Source organism: Myxocyprinus asiaticus, chromosome 33 (assembly GCF_019703515.2).
Source record: "Myxocyprinus asiaticus isolate MX2 ecotype Aquarium Trade chromosome 33, UBuf_Myxa_2, whole genome shotgun sequence".
NCBI classification, from domain to species: Eukaryota; Metazoa; Chordata; class Actinopteri; order Cypriniformes; family Catostomidae; genus Myxocyprinus; species Myxocyprinus asiaticus.
Genome location: NC_059376.1, coordinates 26,569,972 through 26,588,295, shown reverse-complemented (window position 1 = coordinate 26,588,295; position 18,324 = coordinate 26,569,972). Strand labels below are relative to the sequence as shown.

The following is an 18,324-nucleotide window of genomic DNA, read 5'->3' as shown; positions in this document are numbered from 1 at the left end:
AGGCTTTAAGCTAGTGACTCTCTTGGCTTTCCGATCCTGCGCTTCCACGAGTCCAGCCGTCATCTGTCAAAAATGTCAAACGAGTGTATAGAGTTTCTGTTGTCGACATATTTCTCAGAGCGGCATCCTTGGAGACACGAGGAACCACCTGTAGGTGGAACTTGCGTCTTTCCTCCGTGGCGTTTATTTCGCAAGCACTTTGACTCGATCAGCACGAAAAGATGTGCAAATGTCCTGATGGGTTCGTATCACGAAAATGTATCGCGGCCTCAAAGACCCATGTCAGTGCGAAAGTTTACGTATTTCTTATTTTTTAAAAAATATATTTGTGAGCCGCAATTTAAAAAAAAAAAAAAAAAAAAAAAAAACATCTCTAGTTACCCTTTCGTTGAGTTTGTAAATTCCATGTAGCTCTTACCTGCGCGCGCACTACTCCTTAATAACAATGAGCATGTAAGGTTAAAATAAAACAGGAACCTTGTCGAAATAACGTCCGCGATATTGACCTTGTTAGTATCCATCAGTATTAGGCCTGAGTCGGTGGTCTAATTCGTGTGTTGTCGAACGATGAAACGGTATCAGTTTGTTGGAATCTGTTGCTTCTTGGTAAGTACCCTCCCTCGCCAGAGTCAGGCAACACAACTCATGGGAGGATGATAATGATTATGCTTCAGCGTCTTTGTAACCTTTACAGCGCAGTAGGCTACGTGTGAATATGGGCTTAATTTGGTTAGAGTGTAGGGAAAGCTTAATCAGTTTCTTAGTTTATTTAATGCGCCCAAATTAGATAAGGAGAATTGGGGAAAGTCCATTTAGGCTGTAAATGACTGAGGATGGAAAGAAAGAAAGAAATTAGGCTAACTGAAACATTAAACATAAATTTAACCACATACAGGTTTAGTTGAAAATCCAAAACCCACAAATTTGACTTAAAGGATTTGAGATATACAGGTGCATCTCAATAAATTAGAATGTCGTGGAAAAGTTCATTTATTTCAGTAATTCAACTCAAATTGTGAAACTCGTGTATTAAATAAATTCAATGCACACAGACTGAAGTAGTTTAAGTCTTTGGTTCTTTTAATTGTGATGATTTTGGCTCACATTTAACAAAAACCCACCAATTCACTATCTCAAAAAATTAGAATATGGTGACATGCCAATCAGCTAATCAACTCAAAACACCTGCAAAGGTTTCCTGAGCCTTCAAAATGGTCTCTCAGTTTGGTTCACTAGGCTACACAATCATGGGGAAGACTGCTGATCTGACAGTTGTCCAGAAGACAATCATTGACACCCATTGACACAAGGAGGGTAAGCCACAAACATTCATTGCCAAAGAAGCTGGCTGTTCACAGAGTGCTGTATCCAAGCATGTTAACAGAAAGTTGAGTGGAAGGAAAAAGTGTGGAAGAAAAAGATGCACAACCAACTGAGAGAACCGCAGCCTTATGATTGTCAAGCAAAATCGATTCAAGAATTTGGGACTACTTCACAAGGAATGGACTGAGGCTGGGGTCAAGGCATCAAGAGCCACCACACACAGACGTGTCAAGGAATTTGGCTACAGTTGTCGTATTCCTCTTGTTAAGCCACTCCTGAACCACAGACAACATCAGAGGTGTCTTACCTGGGCTAAGGAGAAGAAGAACTGGACTGTTGCCCAGTGGTCCAAAGTCCTCTTTTCAGATGAGAGCAAGTTTTGTATTTCATTTGGAAACCAAGGTCCTAGAGTCTGGAGGAAGGGTGGAGAAGCTCATAGCCCAAGTTGCTTGAAGTCCAGTGTTAAGTTTCCACAGTCTGTGATGATTTGGGGTGCAATGTCATCTGCTGGTGTTGGTCCATGAAAACCAAAAGTCACTGCACCCATTTACCAAGAAATTTTGGAGCACTTCATGCTTCCTTCTGCTGACCAGCTTTTTAAAGATGCTGATTTCATTTTCCAGCAGGATTTGGCACCTGCCCACACTGCCAAAAGCACCAAAAGTTGGTTAAATGACCATGGTGTTGGTGTGCTTGACTGGCCAGCAAACTCACCAGACCTGAACCCCATAGAGAATCTATGGGGTATTGTCAAGAGGAAAATGAGAAACAAGAGACCAAAAAATGCAGATGAGCTGAAGGCCACTGTCAAAGAAACCTGGGCTTCCATACCACCTCAGCAGTGCCACAAACTGATCACCTCCATGCCACGCCGAATTGAGGCAGTAATTAAAGCAAAAGGAGCCCCTACCAAGTATTGAGTACATATACAGTAAATGAACATACTTTCCAGAAGGCCAACAATTCACTAAAAATGTTTTTTTTTTTATTGGTCTTATGATGTATTCAAATTTTTTGAGATAGTGAATTGGTGGGTTTTTGTTAAATGTGAGCCAAAATCATCACAATTAAAAGAACCAAAGACTTAAACTACTTAAGTCTGTGTGCACTGAACTTATTTAATACACGAGTTTCACAATTTGAGTTGAATTACTGAAATAAATGAACTTTTCCACGACATTCTAATTTATTGAGATGCACCTGTATTAGGTCCAATATGTTGAATTTCTACTATAGAGGCTTAATGTTTAGGGTTGGACGATGTCCAGTTTGTCATACAACGTCACCTAGTGTACAAAGCATGGGAGAGCAGCTTTAAACTTATCTTTTATTTCTGAAACACAACATATAATCTATATGTAACCCTATTTTGTCTTCTTCTTCTTCTTCCTTTTTTTTTTTTTTTTTAAAGACAAAAATGACTGGTTAAAGGAATATCCCGAGTTCAATACAAGTTAAACTCAATCGACACCATTTGTGGCATTTTCTTTAAAAAAAAAAGAAGAAGAAAAAAATTGGGTTACAGCTAGGCACTTACAATGGAAGTAAAAGGGGCCAAACTGTAGATGTTAAAATACTCACTGTTTCCAAAAATGTATAGCCACAAGACATAAACAATATTCGTCTTAACATGATTTTAGAGTGATACAATTACATAGCGGTACTAACCTTTTCTGAACTATAAAAACCAGATATTATGATGATAATAATGCTAATAAAAATAATGGAATTAGAGTAAATTATGAATTTTATTTAATTCAACCATCTGCTCAACAGCATTGTTTTGTAGCGATCCTCAGAAAACAGTTCACAAAACCAACAACATTACTAACTTTCACCAAAGCTTATTTTGTATATATATATTTTTTTAATCTTTCTATATGCTCTGACATCGTAATTCGTGAGTGCCTTCTCCCATGCAGCGAACATTGCATGACAGTGGCAATGCTTTTGCTAAAATGATCTGGTTCATTACATGTCTCAGGGCAGTTCCGAAGTGAAATGTCCACTGTGTGGCGCTGAAAGTGAGTGAAATGTTCTCTGAACAGATGTGGTTTTTAAGGTTAATGTTCTATCAAGATTTAAATCAACAAAACCTACCTTCCTACCCTAAACCTTAATCCTAAACCTAAATGATAGTGTCATAAAAAGCAAATGTGTGATCAAAAACAAAATTTCTGAAGCAACCACATCATTGTGTAGTGCTTCTATGACACTTTTGGCTCATATGTTGACTCGTACCCCGGTACTGCATATGCAACACTCCATCAGTTGAGCCACCACGCAATTAGATCACACTTAAACAAGCTTGTAAATGTAGTTGGTTATGTAATCCAAACGTTAAAATGAGTCATGCGCTAGTAAAGTTTATATGTCACAAGATTGCATTATGTGAAGAACAGAGCGAAAAGTAAGTGTTTATGAACGGATAATTTGCCGTTTTACTCGTGATTTGAGTGAAAGGGGGTAAAAGTCATTGTTTTAGTGCCTCTAGTGTTCATTCCACCAGGAAATTGCTGTGTTACAACAGGCCACATAAAAAATCATTTTGCAAAATATATTTATTGTACCATGATTCTTTGACCAGGTTGTGAATGCCACTGGGGGAGAAATATGACAGTCGTCGGAGACAGTAAAAAGGCGACTTACAAACCAATCAAATTTAACAACATCCTCTCTCCTCTCTTGATTAGCTAGGAAAAAAAAAACTTTTTACTTTTTTAATATTTAAGTACAATATATGTGAATACTTTTTTAATTTTACTCAAGTATATTTTTGGCTAGATACTTGGACTTTTAAGTGAGTAAAATTTTCACTCAGTATCCATACTTTCACTTAAGGATAATTTCTGAGTACTTTTACACCCCTGCTCGTACTCTTCCTTTTGTGCTAGCTGATTATTCTCCAACCAAGTGATAACCTCCTTACACTTATCAATAGCCTTCTTCTTCTCATCTTCACAAATCTTTTCTTTCAGGTGCATCCTGAACCATCTCTTTGTTGTTTGTGATGGTGATTTTGGCTCTTTTCCTGTGCTCTTGTCCACGGCAGATACATTTATTATGCCATTGGCATCAATGTCAAAGGTCACCTCGATTTGGGGTACACCTCATGGTGCTGGGGGGATACCCTTAAGCTCAAACTTGCCAAGCATATTGTTATCTTTGGTAATGGCCCTCTCACCTTCAAACACCTGGATCAGGATAGCTGGCTAGTTATCAGAATATGTGGAGAAGATCTGTGTCTGCTTGGTGGGGATTGTGGTGTTGCATTTGATAAGAGCAGTCATGACTCCACCTGCGGTCTCAATACCAAGGGACAAAGGAGCACGTCCTGAACATTTTCGGATTCGTTGCCCATCAGGATAGTCGCTTTCACTGCTGCTCCATATGCCACTGCCTCGTCTGGGTTGATGCTCTTGTTGAGTTCCTGCCGTTGAAGAAGTCTTGCAAAAGCTTCTGGATCTTGGGGATCCTTGTGGAGCCACCAACCAGAATATTATCATGGATTTGGGACTTGTCCATTTTATCATCTCTCAATGCCTTCTTGACTGGATCCAGCATGCCTCTAAAGAGCTCAGAGTTAAGCTCTTCATAGCGAGCCCTTGTGATTGAAGTATAGAAATCAATCTCCTCTCCTGCTCTTTTCCAGCCCATAGGCGATGGCAGCCACGGTGAGCTCATTGATAATTCGGAGCACATTCAAACCAGCAATTACCCCAGTGTCTTTGGTAGCCTGCCTCTGTGAGTCATTGAAATATTCTGCCACTGTGATGACAGCATTGTTAACTCTCTGACCTAGGTAGGCTTTGGCAATCTCTCTCATTTTGACTAGGGCCATGGATGAGATCTCTTCAGGGTAAAATTTCTTTGTCTCTTCTTTGTACTCAACTTGAACTTTCGGTTTGCCGCCTTCGCTGATGACCTTGAAGGGCCAGTTTCATGTCAGCCTGGACCACTGGATCATCAAACAAAATGATTTCCACCTTGCCATGCTGGAACACAGGAGTAAGTGGTTCCCAGGTCAGTGCCAATGGACACACCTTTAGACATCATGTTTATTATTTATGGATCACCTGCAATACAAAAACATTCAGTCATGAGTTTTTCTTATGATTTTCCTCTCTAAATTATAAGACACATTAAACATTTAGAAGCATAGTTGATGTCTACTTAATGATATGAATGGAAATTATAAAATTATATATTAATTTGTTTTAACTTAAAGCAGTAGTAACTGATTAAATAATGTTATGGTAGCCTATAATGCAAAAGCAAACAAATGAATCAATGTCATGCAATGTTTGCAAAGTTACATTGCATATCTGTTAACCATTACAGAACCTTTAAAGCATGTTAATTTCTATGCAGAATAATCATAAAGTGATTTCAAACTTGAAAGAGTGGCTAACAGGTAAGTTTCCCTTATGACTCAGTACACTTGACATTGCGTTCTGCTAACGCATATGGGGAGTGTCCTTCCTCACGACCTAATTGAAACCTCTCTTCAATAACGCCAATATTCTAATATTGGCTATGGTGTTTGAGCCCTGACCCTTTTAGGCACGAACCTGTCCACAATAAAAGCAGGCGTGCAAACACCATTCCTCAGAATTTTCTTCCTTCAAGACAGCGATTCATCTCTCATTTAGAAGCCCTCTACTGCTTTGCCATCGACTACACGAGTCAGCGGGCGGGATCTTCACGGCAATGAGAAGACTCTCCGCTCCCCTGCAGTGCTCCGGCGAACATCACTCCACCTCGCCGCTTGATGCTTCACTGGTGAATGGGCCGCTTCAGCATCCTGATTCCCCGCAGTGCCTCGGCAGGAGTTGTGTATCCTTATAAGCAATTGTATATTGTTATATTGTGTGTGTGTGTGTGTGTGTGTGTATATATATATATATATATATATATATAAAAAAGAGTCGCTTACGTGTTCACGTCTTTTTAAAGATGTCGTTCTGTAAGTGTTCCTTGTGTGAGAGGCACATCCCGCCATCAGATCAGCATGAGCTGCATTCAGTGTCTGGGCCGCACCCACGCAGAGTCAGCTCTCATGGAGACAGACTTCCCTCACTGTGAGTGTATGAGTCTCAAGACGCTTCGCTCACGAATCGCCCTCGTTCTGAGGGACGATTCAGCCTCTGGCACCTCTTCTGTGACACCCGAGGGATCACACGAGGAGGCACGATGGGGCCGCGAGGTCGAGCAGGATGAATTCGAGGTGTTCCTGAACATGAATTCGAGTCAAACTGGTACAGCACTCCACGCGATGATGTTGCTCCAGGTTTTCCAAGCTAAGCTCCTCAAACAAATGGACGAGCAAGGCTACGATCCAGAGATGTTCAAAGAGCTCCGCACCGCTACGGACTTAGCGCTGCGAGCCACGAAAGTCACTGCACGGGCCATTGGCAACCTGGTGTTTTTGGATCGTCACATCTGGCTGACCCTCAAGGAAATGCGTGATGTGGGAAAAGTTGCTCTATTTGATGCTCCGGTGTCTCCAGCCGGCCTTTTCAGAGGCTCTGTGAATAGAATTGCTGAGCGCAAAATGGAGCAGTACTTCATCACAACCGGCTTGCTCCCGCTCTGTCTCGGTCCAGCGCCCGGCTAAAAACCCCACACCAGCTGCCTCAGCGCCACCAAATTTTGCTGCCGAGCCGCTGGTAAAGCCACGCAAGCCATGGCCCAAACAAAGGCAGCCGCCTCAGCGCAAGACCTGCACCGAAGGTTGTTTCATATGAATTAATAAGCCTGCTGTCCCACTGCGCAAACGCGTGGCAAGTCCTCACGGGCGTATCAGAGCTGGTGTTTACAATGATTGAGCACAATCTGTGGTCCGACCACACGATATGGCGGTGTTGCATGCACAGACTGCAACACACAGCGGGATTTACAGCCGTTATTTCCTCGTTCTCTAGAAGGAAGGCGGGCTTCGGCCCATTCTAGTTCTGAGACGCTTGAATCGCGCGCTCGTGACGCGCCCATTCAAAATGTTAAATCAGAAACAGATCTTTTCGCACATCCGTCCTCAGGACTGATTTGCATCAGCAGATCTGGAGGACGCGTACTTCATGTACCAACTGCACCGCGTTACAGGCAGCTTTTTAGATTCATGTTCAAGGGAATTGCGTATCAATTTAATGTCCTTGATTTCAGTCTGTCTCTGGCTCCCTGCACGTTCACTAAATGTATCGATGCACCGCTCGCCCCATTGAAAATGAACAGTGTGTGTGTTTTGAATTACTTCAGCGATTGGTTATTTCTAGCCAATCAGAGGCACTACTGAGCGAACACAGAGACTTGCTGCTTTGCCATATGGAAAATCTGGTCTAATGTCAACTGCCAGTAAATCATCTTTTTTAGGAGTTCATTTGTGCGCACCTCATGAACGAGCACGTACAGACCATTCTTCAGTGTCTGTTTCAGTTCAAACTGAAAAAACATTACCACTGAATTCATTTCTTTATCATGTGCATCGTGGTAACTCCCACTGTCTGGCTGCTCTAGCACCATGGCCAGCGTGAGCCTTCTACCAATAGGGTGTTATGCTGGGTCAAGTTTTCAGAAGGAAAGTGTTGACCACAAATGCATTTTGAGACAGGTAGGGGTGCGGTGTGTAATGGACGCCCGACTTTCGACACCTGGAAACAGGTGTGAAACAGCCATGACGCGCTGGCCCACATATGGCCGGTGAAATGCAAGTATGCGCTTCCCCCGGTGCGCCTCCTTCATTCTGTCATCAGCAAAGTCCGAGTGGACATGGAAACAGTTCTGTTAATTGCGCCGAAATGGCCCAGTCAGTCCTAGTTTCTGGAGATGGTAGAAATACTGGACGGGCCTCCATAGGAAATACCGCTGAAGACAGATCTTCTCTCTCAAACACAAGGCATGGTTTGGCATTGGAGTGCGCTACACGTGCCAGAACTGACACATTCAGTCATAAACACCATTTTACAGGCCAGAGCACTGTCCACAAGATGCCTCTGCACGCTAAAATGGAATGTGTTCACTGATTGGTGTCTTTCACAAGGCAAAGGCCCAGTAAACTGCCCCATACATGAAATTCTCATATTTCTTCAAGAGCGATTAGACTAAGGACTCACTCCATCAACACTAAAAGTTTATGCGGCGACTATATCTGCGTATCACGAACCTGAAGCCGGCACCACTATAGGCAAGCATGATTTAATCATAAAGATCCTTAGAGGAGCAAGACGATTAAATCCACCTCAGCCAGCTACAGTCCCGACATGGAACCTAACTTTGGTCCTAAATGCGCTTGCAGGGCCCCCCTTCGAGCCTTTGGGCTCTGTTGATTTGCGCATGCTCTCTAATAAGACCACACTACTGCTGGCTCTACACATGTTTAAAGCATAAAAAGTGATTAACCTAGTCTTAATCAACTCACCCTTTTTTTACAGAATCCATGATCCAGCTCATCACAACTTCAGATTTAATCTGCATGCACAATATTCAATAGTAAAATTTATTAACATCTCTCGACTGAAATGTTTCACCGCCTAATTCAAGTCCTCAGTTCACGCATGCTCATCAGCTGCTCACTGATCAGCAGTTCTCAATATTATGCCTGAAAGAGGCGATTCTCAGTTCAGTGTACTGGTGACTCACAAACTTCTGTGATCGACGCAATGTACTGTTGACTCTGCTGTCCTCGGATCAGTGTACTGTTGACTCAAGAACTGCTGTGATCGACTCAATGTACTGTTGACTCAAGAGCTGCTGTCCTCGGATCAGTGTACTGTTGACTCGAGAACTGCTGTGATCGACTTAATGTACTGCTGACTCAAGAGCTGCTGTTCTCGGATCAGTGTACTGTCGACTCGAGAGCTGTAGACTGGATTATCTTCATATGTTGATAAAAACGGTAATACAATCAAGTCATAAACATATTTCCAGTATGTTTTATTTGTTATTCAGCAAAATACACTTGAAATATACATTTCGCCCCTTAATCACACACATGCTCAATGTCAGCAGCTCATCGGTTCTCAGTATGTTGGACACCTCTGAAAGAGGCAATTCTCAGTTCAGTGTACTGTTGACTCAAGAGCTGTTGCGACCCGAGCGTTCAGTCCGATTTGCGAACTAGTTGGAGTGGTTAATTGCAAAGAAGAGTTGGCAAAAGCAGATATCACCAGTTCTAGGATCATATTACTCCCGGTTATCGGCTCATTTTGATTCGGAGTGTCAGGCACATCTGAGAGACAGGTTAAGATAGAGTAACTTGTGGATCAGTGTTGACTCGAGATGCGAACTGTTTCAAACGATTCAGTCCGATTTGGTGAACTAGTTCAACTTGTTCACTAAAAAGAACTGGTTCAAAAGGATGATCCGTTCACGAACTGGACATCACTAACACTGAGAGAAGTACTGTTGTGTTGGAGTGATGAGACATGTATCAATAAAATTTGTCTCTAACAATTAATTACATGCCTACTGTAGACATGCAATGTGCAATTGACCTTTGAGCTAATGTAGGGGTCTCTTCTGATTTTGATGGCTGATACAAATCATTTTTACAAGTGCTCCATCATCATTGTTCCTTAGTATTGGTTTTTCTTTTTTTTTTTCTTTTAATTGCAAAACAAAATTATGCTGAAAATACACCAACATGCCAGACTAACATTAAAAGATCAATTCTTTATCAGACAAAATGGCGGAAGGCAAACATTTCCGAGGTAGGATTGTTTTTTAAAAATTTTAAGGCGGGCATAGCAGAGGCAATTTGCATAAGCATTTTAGATATCTGTAAAGGAATTTTCACTAGTAAGAATGTTGATTTAAGATCTCTGTTGAAATCTTCCCAGATTTATAATTGCAGATATCTCCAAATAAATATCTTCTTGGTCTGTAATCAGTTTGAGATATCCATAAATACATTATAGATATCTTTAAATGAAAATCGACTAGTAATAATTCAAATTAAACATATCTCCTATTAAATATTGACTAGTCATAAATCCAATTCAAGATATCTACAACTATATTTTGCCTAGTCATATCTTAGTTTCAGATATCAAAAAAACTTTATTTTGGATATATTTAAAGATGCAGAATTGTAGATATCTGCAATTAAATTATGATTATTCAAAACCATATTAAAGATATCTTTAATTAAGTCCTGCCTAGTCATAATTCAATTACAGATATCTACAATTGATTTTATTACTAGTAACAACTTAATAAGAGATATCTTAAATTATAATTTGTACTAGTAATATGTCAGTTGTAGATATCTGTAATTACAATTTCTGCTAGGGAAAAACTTTATTGTAGATATCTGAAAATAGTTTTCAATGCAATCATATGGAAACAAGTGACTGGTCAAAGTTGCATTGCCGATATCTTAAATGTTAATTATGACTAGTCAGATATGCATTGCAGATATCTTCAGTGTAAGTTATGACTAGTCAGAAATGCATTATAGATATCTTAAATGTGAATTACTACTAGTCAAAAATGCATAATATATATCTGAAATTGGAGATTTGACATGTCAAAACATAATTATGGATAGTCAAATCTGAATATTAAATGATACAAGTGCCTGCCATAGCCGCCTGGCTCTTACAGCTGCGCGCGCCTCACTCTCACTAGACTTTTATGGCATACGTCACCATGACATCACAGCAAGTCGGACAGATTTCTAACCGGCATGCACCTGCCGCTGATCACTGGAGATTGGCTCTGCGCAGAACTTGCTCATCTCAAACGAGCCTATTGTCACGTTGTGTGTTACTTTTCTAAGCGTGGGGTAGGACGGACCAATCCCAAAAGTTTGTGATTACTGTTTTTTATGTTATTGTTGTTAAGCCTGGTTTATACTCTTTGCGAGGTTGCGTGCGGCAAAAATGACGTCATCGAGGTGTTGGTGGAAGTGCGTGTTGGTGACAAACCCTATCCACAATATTCCTGAGTCTCATGACGCTTTGCTGGCAATGTGGGCGGAACTTCTGGTTAAGTGTAAACAATCATTATGTTATGTACTAACGCAGCATTAAAAATGACGGAAACTTGAGAACAAATGATCACAGAATTATAGTGAAGCGATATTGTTCTTCCTCACCTATCTGTTAATGAATGTGGATTTCAGGATGATGGCCAAATATAGAAGCATTTTAGTTACCTAAAACAGAACCTAGAACCTGAGCAGACTAACCTGAAAAGATATGTAGCCTATTAGCGCCTTCACAGCTGTAAAGGTGGAAATGTTTTGAGAACTGTAGATAATTATGGTTATTTTAAAGCATATATTGAGTCTAGTCAGAACCTGAATAGTTTGTTGTACAGGGATTATGTACTTACTGCAGATACAGGGGAGGTCCAGACAGCAGGATGCTTGTGTATATTGCAGGACTCAGGCGATGATACTGTCATGCTGCCATATTATTATTTTTATTTATTTTTTGGATAAAAAAACAAATATTTTGTGGGAGATGAATGTGTAATAAGCTCAATCTATCTTTATAATGGTTAGTTTAAATACATAATCTCTGTATCTAAATGCTATAACCTACATTAAATATTTTAATATATACTGAACTACTGATACTGTTGATGGATTGAATTTATTGTTCTTGTGTAGGAAATAATGATGTCTTAGCAGCCACACAATAAACTGTACTGTACAAAAAGAAGTACATTCAATACAAATAAACATATTTATTTGGACATACTGTACATTATAAACATTGTACACAAAAGTTCAATGTTCTCTGTAAAGCAACTATAAAACAGTATGTATTATTAAAAGCACTGTACAATTAAATTTCCACACTGTTTTCCAAATCACCTTTTCCCCTTAATGGAAGACATGCAAATTCTGCAAAGACACTCAAAAGATATGTGAATTGCAGGCAAGAAAAATGCAGGAAGGAGGAAAATCATAAAACAGTTCATTTCAAATGTGATAAAACATCTTACTACTGTACATGTCTCATCTAATAATTATGGTCTTTCACTGTAGAATTTATCCATTTAGCATCACAGCATGAAAACAGTTGAAAACATCGTCACTACTCACAGACAGTTCAGGAAAACGTCTCAGTTACGTCCGTAACCTCGGTTCCCTGAGACTAAGGGAACGAGATATTGCGTTCTGCTAACGCATATGGGGAGTGTCCTTCTAAACGACCTAGCTGAAACCCTTCTACAATAACGGCAATATTCTAATATTGGCTATGGTGTTTGAGCACCGTCCTTTTAGGCGCGAAGCTGTCCACTATAAAAGCATGCGTGCAAATACCATTCCTCATAATTTTCTGAGGGACAAAGAGTGCTTCGCTCGCATCTCAAAGAACTTTGAGTCTTGTAGTGGGGCCAGCATTCGCAATGTCTCGTTCCCTTTGTCTCAGGGAACCGAGGTTACGTAAGTAACCGAGACATTCCCTTACGACTCATTATACTTGACATTGCGTCCTGCTAATGCATATGGGGAACAGTGTCTCATCACGCCACACTAAATGATTTGTATATATATATATATATATATATATATATATATATATACACACACACAATATCACAATTGCTTATAAGGAAACACGAAGCGCTGCGGGGAGTCAGGATGCTGAAGCGGCCCTTTCACCAGGAAAGTGTCAAGCGGCGAGGCAGAGTGATGTTCGCCGGAGCACTGCAGGAGAGCGGAGAGTCTTCTCGTTGCCGTTAAGATCCCACCCGCTGACTCGTGTAGTCGACGGTGAAGTAGTAGAGGGCTTCTAGATGAGAGATGAATCGCTGTCTTGAAGGAAGAAAATTCTGAGGAATGGTGTTTGCACGCCTGCTTTTATAGCAGACAGCTTCGCGCCTAAAAGAACGAGGCTCAAACACCATAGCCAATATTAGAATATTGGCATTATTGTAGAAGGGTTTCAACTAGGTCATTTAGAAGGACACTCCCCATATGCATTAGCAGAACGCAGCAGAACGCAATGTCAAGTGTACTGAGTCATAAGGGAACCACAGTTCCTTTTTATATTCAATATTAATGCCATTTTAAAACACGTGAAGCATTCACAAAGGCCAACGCTGAATAGAAATGAACAAACTCTCAAAATGTCTAATGAACTTTCAGCACATGTACACACACCTGTTAGCACAATAATGCTATAGTTTATATGAAATTCATTGCACTCTGTTTCTGGACGTCTATTGCAGCCGGACCGTAACGGTGGATAATATAAGTAATCCCTGCTCTTGACTTCTTGCCAATAAAGTGAAAAGAGCATACAAACAAATGATTACAAGCTTTTTCAAACAGATGTTCCTATGTCAGTCCTTCTGTAGGCAGCCGATGGAAGAAGCAGCATCTGGGACTGGAGCGCTTTGCTTTGCGAGTGGTTTCTGATCATAACATTGCTGTTTTAGATAAAACTTCAGTTTTGCTTGATTATTAGGTACGATATTAGCCTTTCACAGATATATCATATCAGTGTATATGTTTACCGATACGCGCATATAATACAGAAAACAATGCTTTAGAATTGGTGTCATAGCGTAGTTTGTCCAGCAGAGCGCGCTCCAACTCCACTGTTTACAGAGCTGAGCTGACGGTGGTTCTGCAGACAGTGCGGATTTAAGCGGTGTCTTCACGGTAAGTTGTTAACTAGTTTGTGAAATACATACTGGAAAGTTAATAAACAATGATCCCATAATTTTCCCTTTTCAGTATATCTAATATAACGTTAACCCTGTCCCTGACAATCATGTCACTCATGTTTATCACATCTGTTTGCTATGTTAGCCAACTATAGTTTGTCAGAGCATCTTTTTGCAGCTCAGCAGACAACGGTGCAGTGGTGGATTGTGTCTGTTGAGTGTTGATTTCACGCTACGTTGTTACCTAGTTGATGAGACGCAATGCTGGAAAGTAAATAATGTCTGTCTTTTACTCTCCATGGCAATGATCTTATAGCTAACTAGCTAACCACATAGCTACTTTCATTGCTTGTCAACTGAGTGGAAGCTAATGTGCAAACATGTATTTACCAAACTGTTTTATTAAGGATTTGCAGTTTGGTACCCCCTTCAACCGAACAATTCCAGTCGTTGCATTTACAAAATGTAATATTTAAAAGTCTGGTTTTCCACCATTGAAAGTTTCCTCTGAACTTGTATTGCAGAATACGGCGTAACACCGTTGTCGCTGTTTATCTCTTGACTTGGCAGGTGTAAATGCTTCTTGTTTTACAAACTGCCAATAACTGACTGGCAGTATTAAAATAGTCATCTTTATTTAAATGGTCAGCAACTGACTGATACTGAACATACAGTACTGATTTTTATTTAGCTATAATTTTAATTTATTCTTTATTTAAATGGTCAGCCATAGACTGATACTAAACATACAGTGCTGATTTTTATTTAGCTATAATTTTAATTTATTCTTTATTTAAATGGTCAGCCACTGACTGATACTAAACATATAGTACTGATTTTGATTTAGCCATAATTTTAATTTATTCTTCATTTAAATGGTCAGCCATAGACTGATACTAAACATACAGTACTGATTTTTATTTAGCTATAATTTTAATTTATTATTTATTTAAATGGTCAGCCATAGACTGATACTGAACATACAGTACTGATGTATTTATTGTATTTTTATTTATTCTTTATTTTCTCAGTGTTCATTTCTAGAATTTGTTGACAATGTATAATAATAATGTCAAATATTCCTTGATAAAAATATTTGTTTTAGAAAGCAGCCTTCTGAGTACCTTTGCATAGTCATATCAGTGCAAAATCGGTGAAAAATCCACATAGAAAAGGTCTGTTTTCATTCCAGCCCATAAATTAGCTATATCGGCCACCATATCGGTGAAATTCCCCCCTCTAAAATCAGTATCGGTCTCAAAAATCCCATATGGTTCAGGCTCTATTATTAGGATAACCATCAACTGCACACATTGTCCAGGAAAATGTAAAGACATCTCACACCATTTAAAAAGCAAGAATCTAACCGCATGACACACAAGCAAGTAGTGACCAGTTACACACAAAACGCCAACCAATCGCACTTCCGCTAGTCAACCAGAAATTCCGCCCACCTTGCAAAATACAGTGGACTCGCTGAGAATATTGTGGATACTTCCTCGTTTGCGCAGCAGCGCACACTCACTTTTGACGATTCAGCTTTATGAGCCCTCAAGTGCCCTCTGGAGGTAGTTAATGTCTTTTTTCTCCTACTCTAGGCCAGGGGTTTTAAAACTTTTTGATGCCAAGGACCCCCAAATATGATGAATGCCTTGCGAGGGACTCTCTTCCTAAAATATAATAAGTATAAAGACCAATTTAAACTGTGATAAAACTATTTAAATTATTGACTTTTATATTGTTATTGTAGGGCACAACGGGACTGAAGGCCCCCCGGTGTAAAAGGCACCTTTGATTTTATTTTCTCTCAAAACATTAAATAGCATCATAAACAACCACAGGACTTTCCTGAACACCTGTTTGTCACTGTGAACTGCAAAAATGTTCCTGTTCCATGAGATTTTTATGTAATTTGATCTAATATTTAATAATTTTTTAAATGTTGCAAATTTATGTAGCTAATGAATATCCTATAAATTATCACCTTTATTTTGAGACAAAATAAATATTTGTCATTATCAAGGATAGTATTTGGGGTAAAAAGCCCACAATATTTGAGTAATGTTAAATGTAAAAACCTGAAGTGAATCATTTTGATTAAACTGAAATGAAAATTATGTTAAATTTGGTAAATATAATTCCCCTTTTCACATTTATGAACAATTTTTCTTCCTCTGAAATTTTCCATCGACCCCCTAGCACCCCCTTGTGGTCCCTTCTCTATAGGCTACTGTAAACTTTTTATTGTTATTTTCCCACCAGATTCCCTTTACTTCAGACAACCTCTTGTACTACACCCAACCTCCTATCGTAGACAGAAACAAAATGTAATTTTGTTTAAATTATGTTATTGTTACAGATTAATAAACTTCAAAATAATGCAAGCAGATGTGATATAATTTAATACCATAAGTATTTTTCAAAGTGCAGACTTTGTGACAGTTAGATCTTTAATGCAGCTTGTACGGAGATTGTATGACATCAAAGCAGAGGGAACACACTTGACAAAGGATGCAAGGTATATCACAAACAAAGTGCAGATGAGGCAAATACTGAAATGACAGTATTCACAGTGATATTTTCTTAAGACATTTGAAGTCCTTTAGAGATGGTAATCAAGATATGAGTATTCATTTTTAGTCAAGCTGTCTATGTGTGGGTTTGTTCGGTACCAGGGGTTAATAATTTTCAATAAATCTCTCACAAAATCTGACTTTAATCATATAACTATAGTTGCATTTATATTCATCTAAGATTGGCCTATAAAGCATACATTACTTTAGCACAAGAATTTGTTAAAAGGCCAAAGAGAGATGTTCAAAGTATGTGAGAGTGTAACAGGGAAAATAATCCCTGTTGGTTACACGATTCATAAAATCCCCCATTCGGGATATATTTCGCAGCAGGTGCTGCTGGGTTGAGAAAGTTTCAGCACACAGTGGTGTGTATCATATTGCCAGAAAACTCTAGCTTTTAGCAGTAATAGATAGTACATTCATTCAAAAAGCTGTTAGATTTTCTAATGCAAGAGCAATTAATCAGGCAAATTATACCAAGACTAAAATTTTTATATTAAAAAGCCACAAAGACAACTTTTCTGTCTCTAATAAATGAGTTTAGTGTTACATTGAGTGAATCGAATAACCATGTAAAAACAAAACAGTAACAATTATCAACTGTCCTATACGATCAGTAACTACAGTATAACCAATATTTGGCACACTTTAAGAGCAATAAACAGTGGTCCTTTTGTATGTAGGTTAAAAGATTTACAACAAATGTAATAATACATAAATTCTTACACTATACATAATACTAAAAGTGACATGAACATATACTTTGTCACTGTACGTTAGTAACACTATTAAATAAGAATAACATTCAGTAAAATCAAGTTTTGCTTTAATAAATGTATATTAATAGAAAATAAATCTCTAGCTTCACTTGTTAATATAGGTCTCTCCATCTTTTATGAAGGCTGAATTGATCCCGTCACACTAATATCTGTATATAAGAAAAATAGAAAAAAGAAATTGATTTATGTCATAAATGTTTAGTATTTAATGTTCAATATCTTAATTTCTCACAATTATTATTTTCTGCTTCTTATGTAATTACTTTTGGAAAAAAAACATAAAAAAAGTAAATAAATAGCAATACCAATGTCAATTTTACTGTTGCTGTACATGAGAATTTCATTAGGATCCAGCAGAGGGCAGGAAATGACCAAACATTTTAATCTTCATGAGTGAATGTGCAATAAAATGTATTCCTATTTTATGTTGTTTTCAGAGCCCCTCTCCTACCTGTAGTAATTTGGTTTAAAGGGTCCATTCTTGTTGAGGCCCATATATTTGGCCTGTTCGTCTGACAGTTCTGTAAGGTGAGCGTCAAAGTTGGGCAGATGCAAGCTAGCCACATATTCATCTGGAACACATACACACGTACACAAACACATTTGTGATTTATCACAACTGCTCTACATCACCGCTTTATTTGAGTTGGTGACTGGTTCAGATATTGCTTACCCATTTTCTTTGGCAGTAGGTACACATCTTGTTTGTAGCGACCTTCTGGTGCATTATACAGTTCTATCAGGGCTAAAGCCTAACATTAAAACAAACAACAAAACAGTCTGTGATTAGAGATGTTCAGTCAGGCATAACAATCATACAACTTTTCAGAGTCACTCAGAACATGAACATGAATATGGTACAAGCCCACTAAAACTAAAATCCAACTTGTGGCAGATTAAATTACCTGAGTTGTGGCTGTGATTGATAGCACAAATGAGGGTACTGTTGAGCAGCTCAGGTTCAAGAGCCGGCCCTAGAAATTTGCATATGAAAGGGCAAAGATGTACTGAGGTGCATAAAA

The 18,324-nt window shown here is 39.0% G+C and overlaps 1 protein-coding gene and 1 pseudogene across 4 annotated transcripts in view; both read right to left on the bottom strand.

Annotated features, from left to right (window-relative positions):
- Positions 1 to 10: 10 nt before the first annotated feature.
- LOC127424058 (heat shock 70 kDa protein-like) lies at positions 11 to 5,379 on the bottom strand (annotated as a pseudogene).
- A 6,609-nt stretch (positions 5,380 to 11,988) lies between these two features.
- The window catches only part of LOC127424217 (S-adenosylhomocysteine hydrolase-like protein 1), a 48,255-nt gene continuing 41,919 nt past the window's right edge, over positions 11,989 to 18,324 (bottom strand). For 2 of the 4 annotated variants that reach the window (XM_051669200.1, XM_051669199.1), the window contains exons 14-17: positions 18,208 to 18,276; positions 17,976 to 18,054; positions 17,754 to 17,874; positions 11,989 to 17,451 (exon numbers count right to left, since the gene is read on the bottom strand). In XM_051669200.1, the coding sequence (XP_051525160.1) occupies positions 17,445 to 17,451; positions 17,754 to 17,874; positions 17,976 to 18,054; positions 18,208 to 18,276 (276 nt within the window). In that variant the 3' untranslated portion in view covers positions 11,989 to 17,444. Of the gene's footprint in view, positions 17,452 to 17,749; positions 17,875 to 17,975; positions 18,055 to 18,207; positions 18,277 to 18,324 lie in introns of those variants that run through there. The other 2 variants (XM_051669202.1, XM_051669201.1) reach the window with 1 other exon arrangement.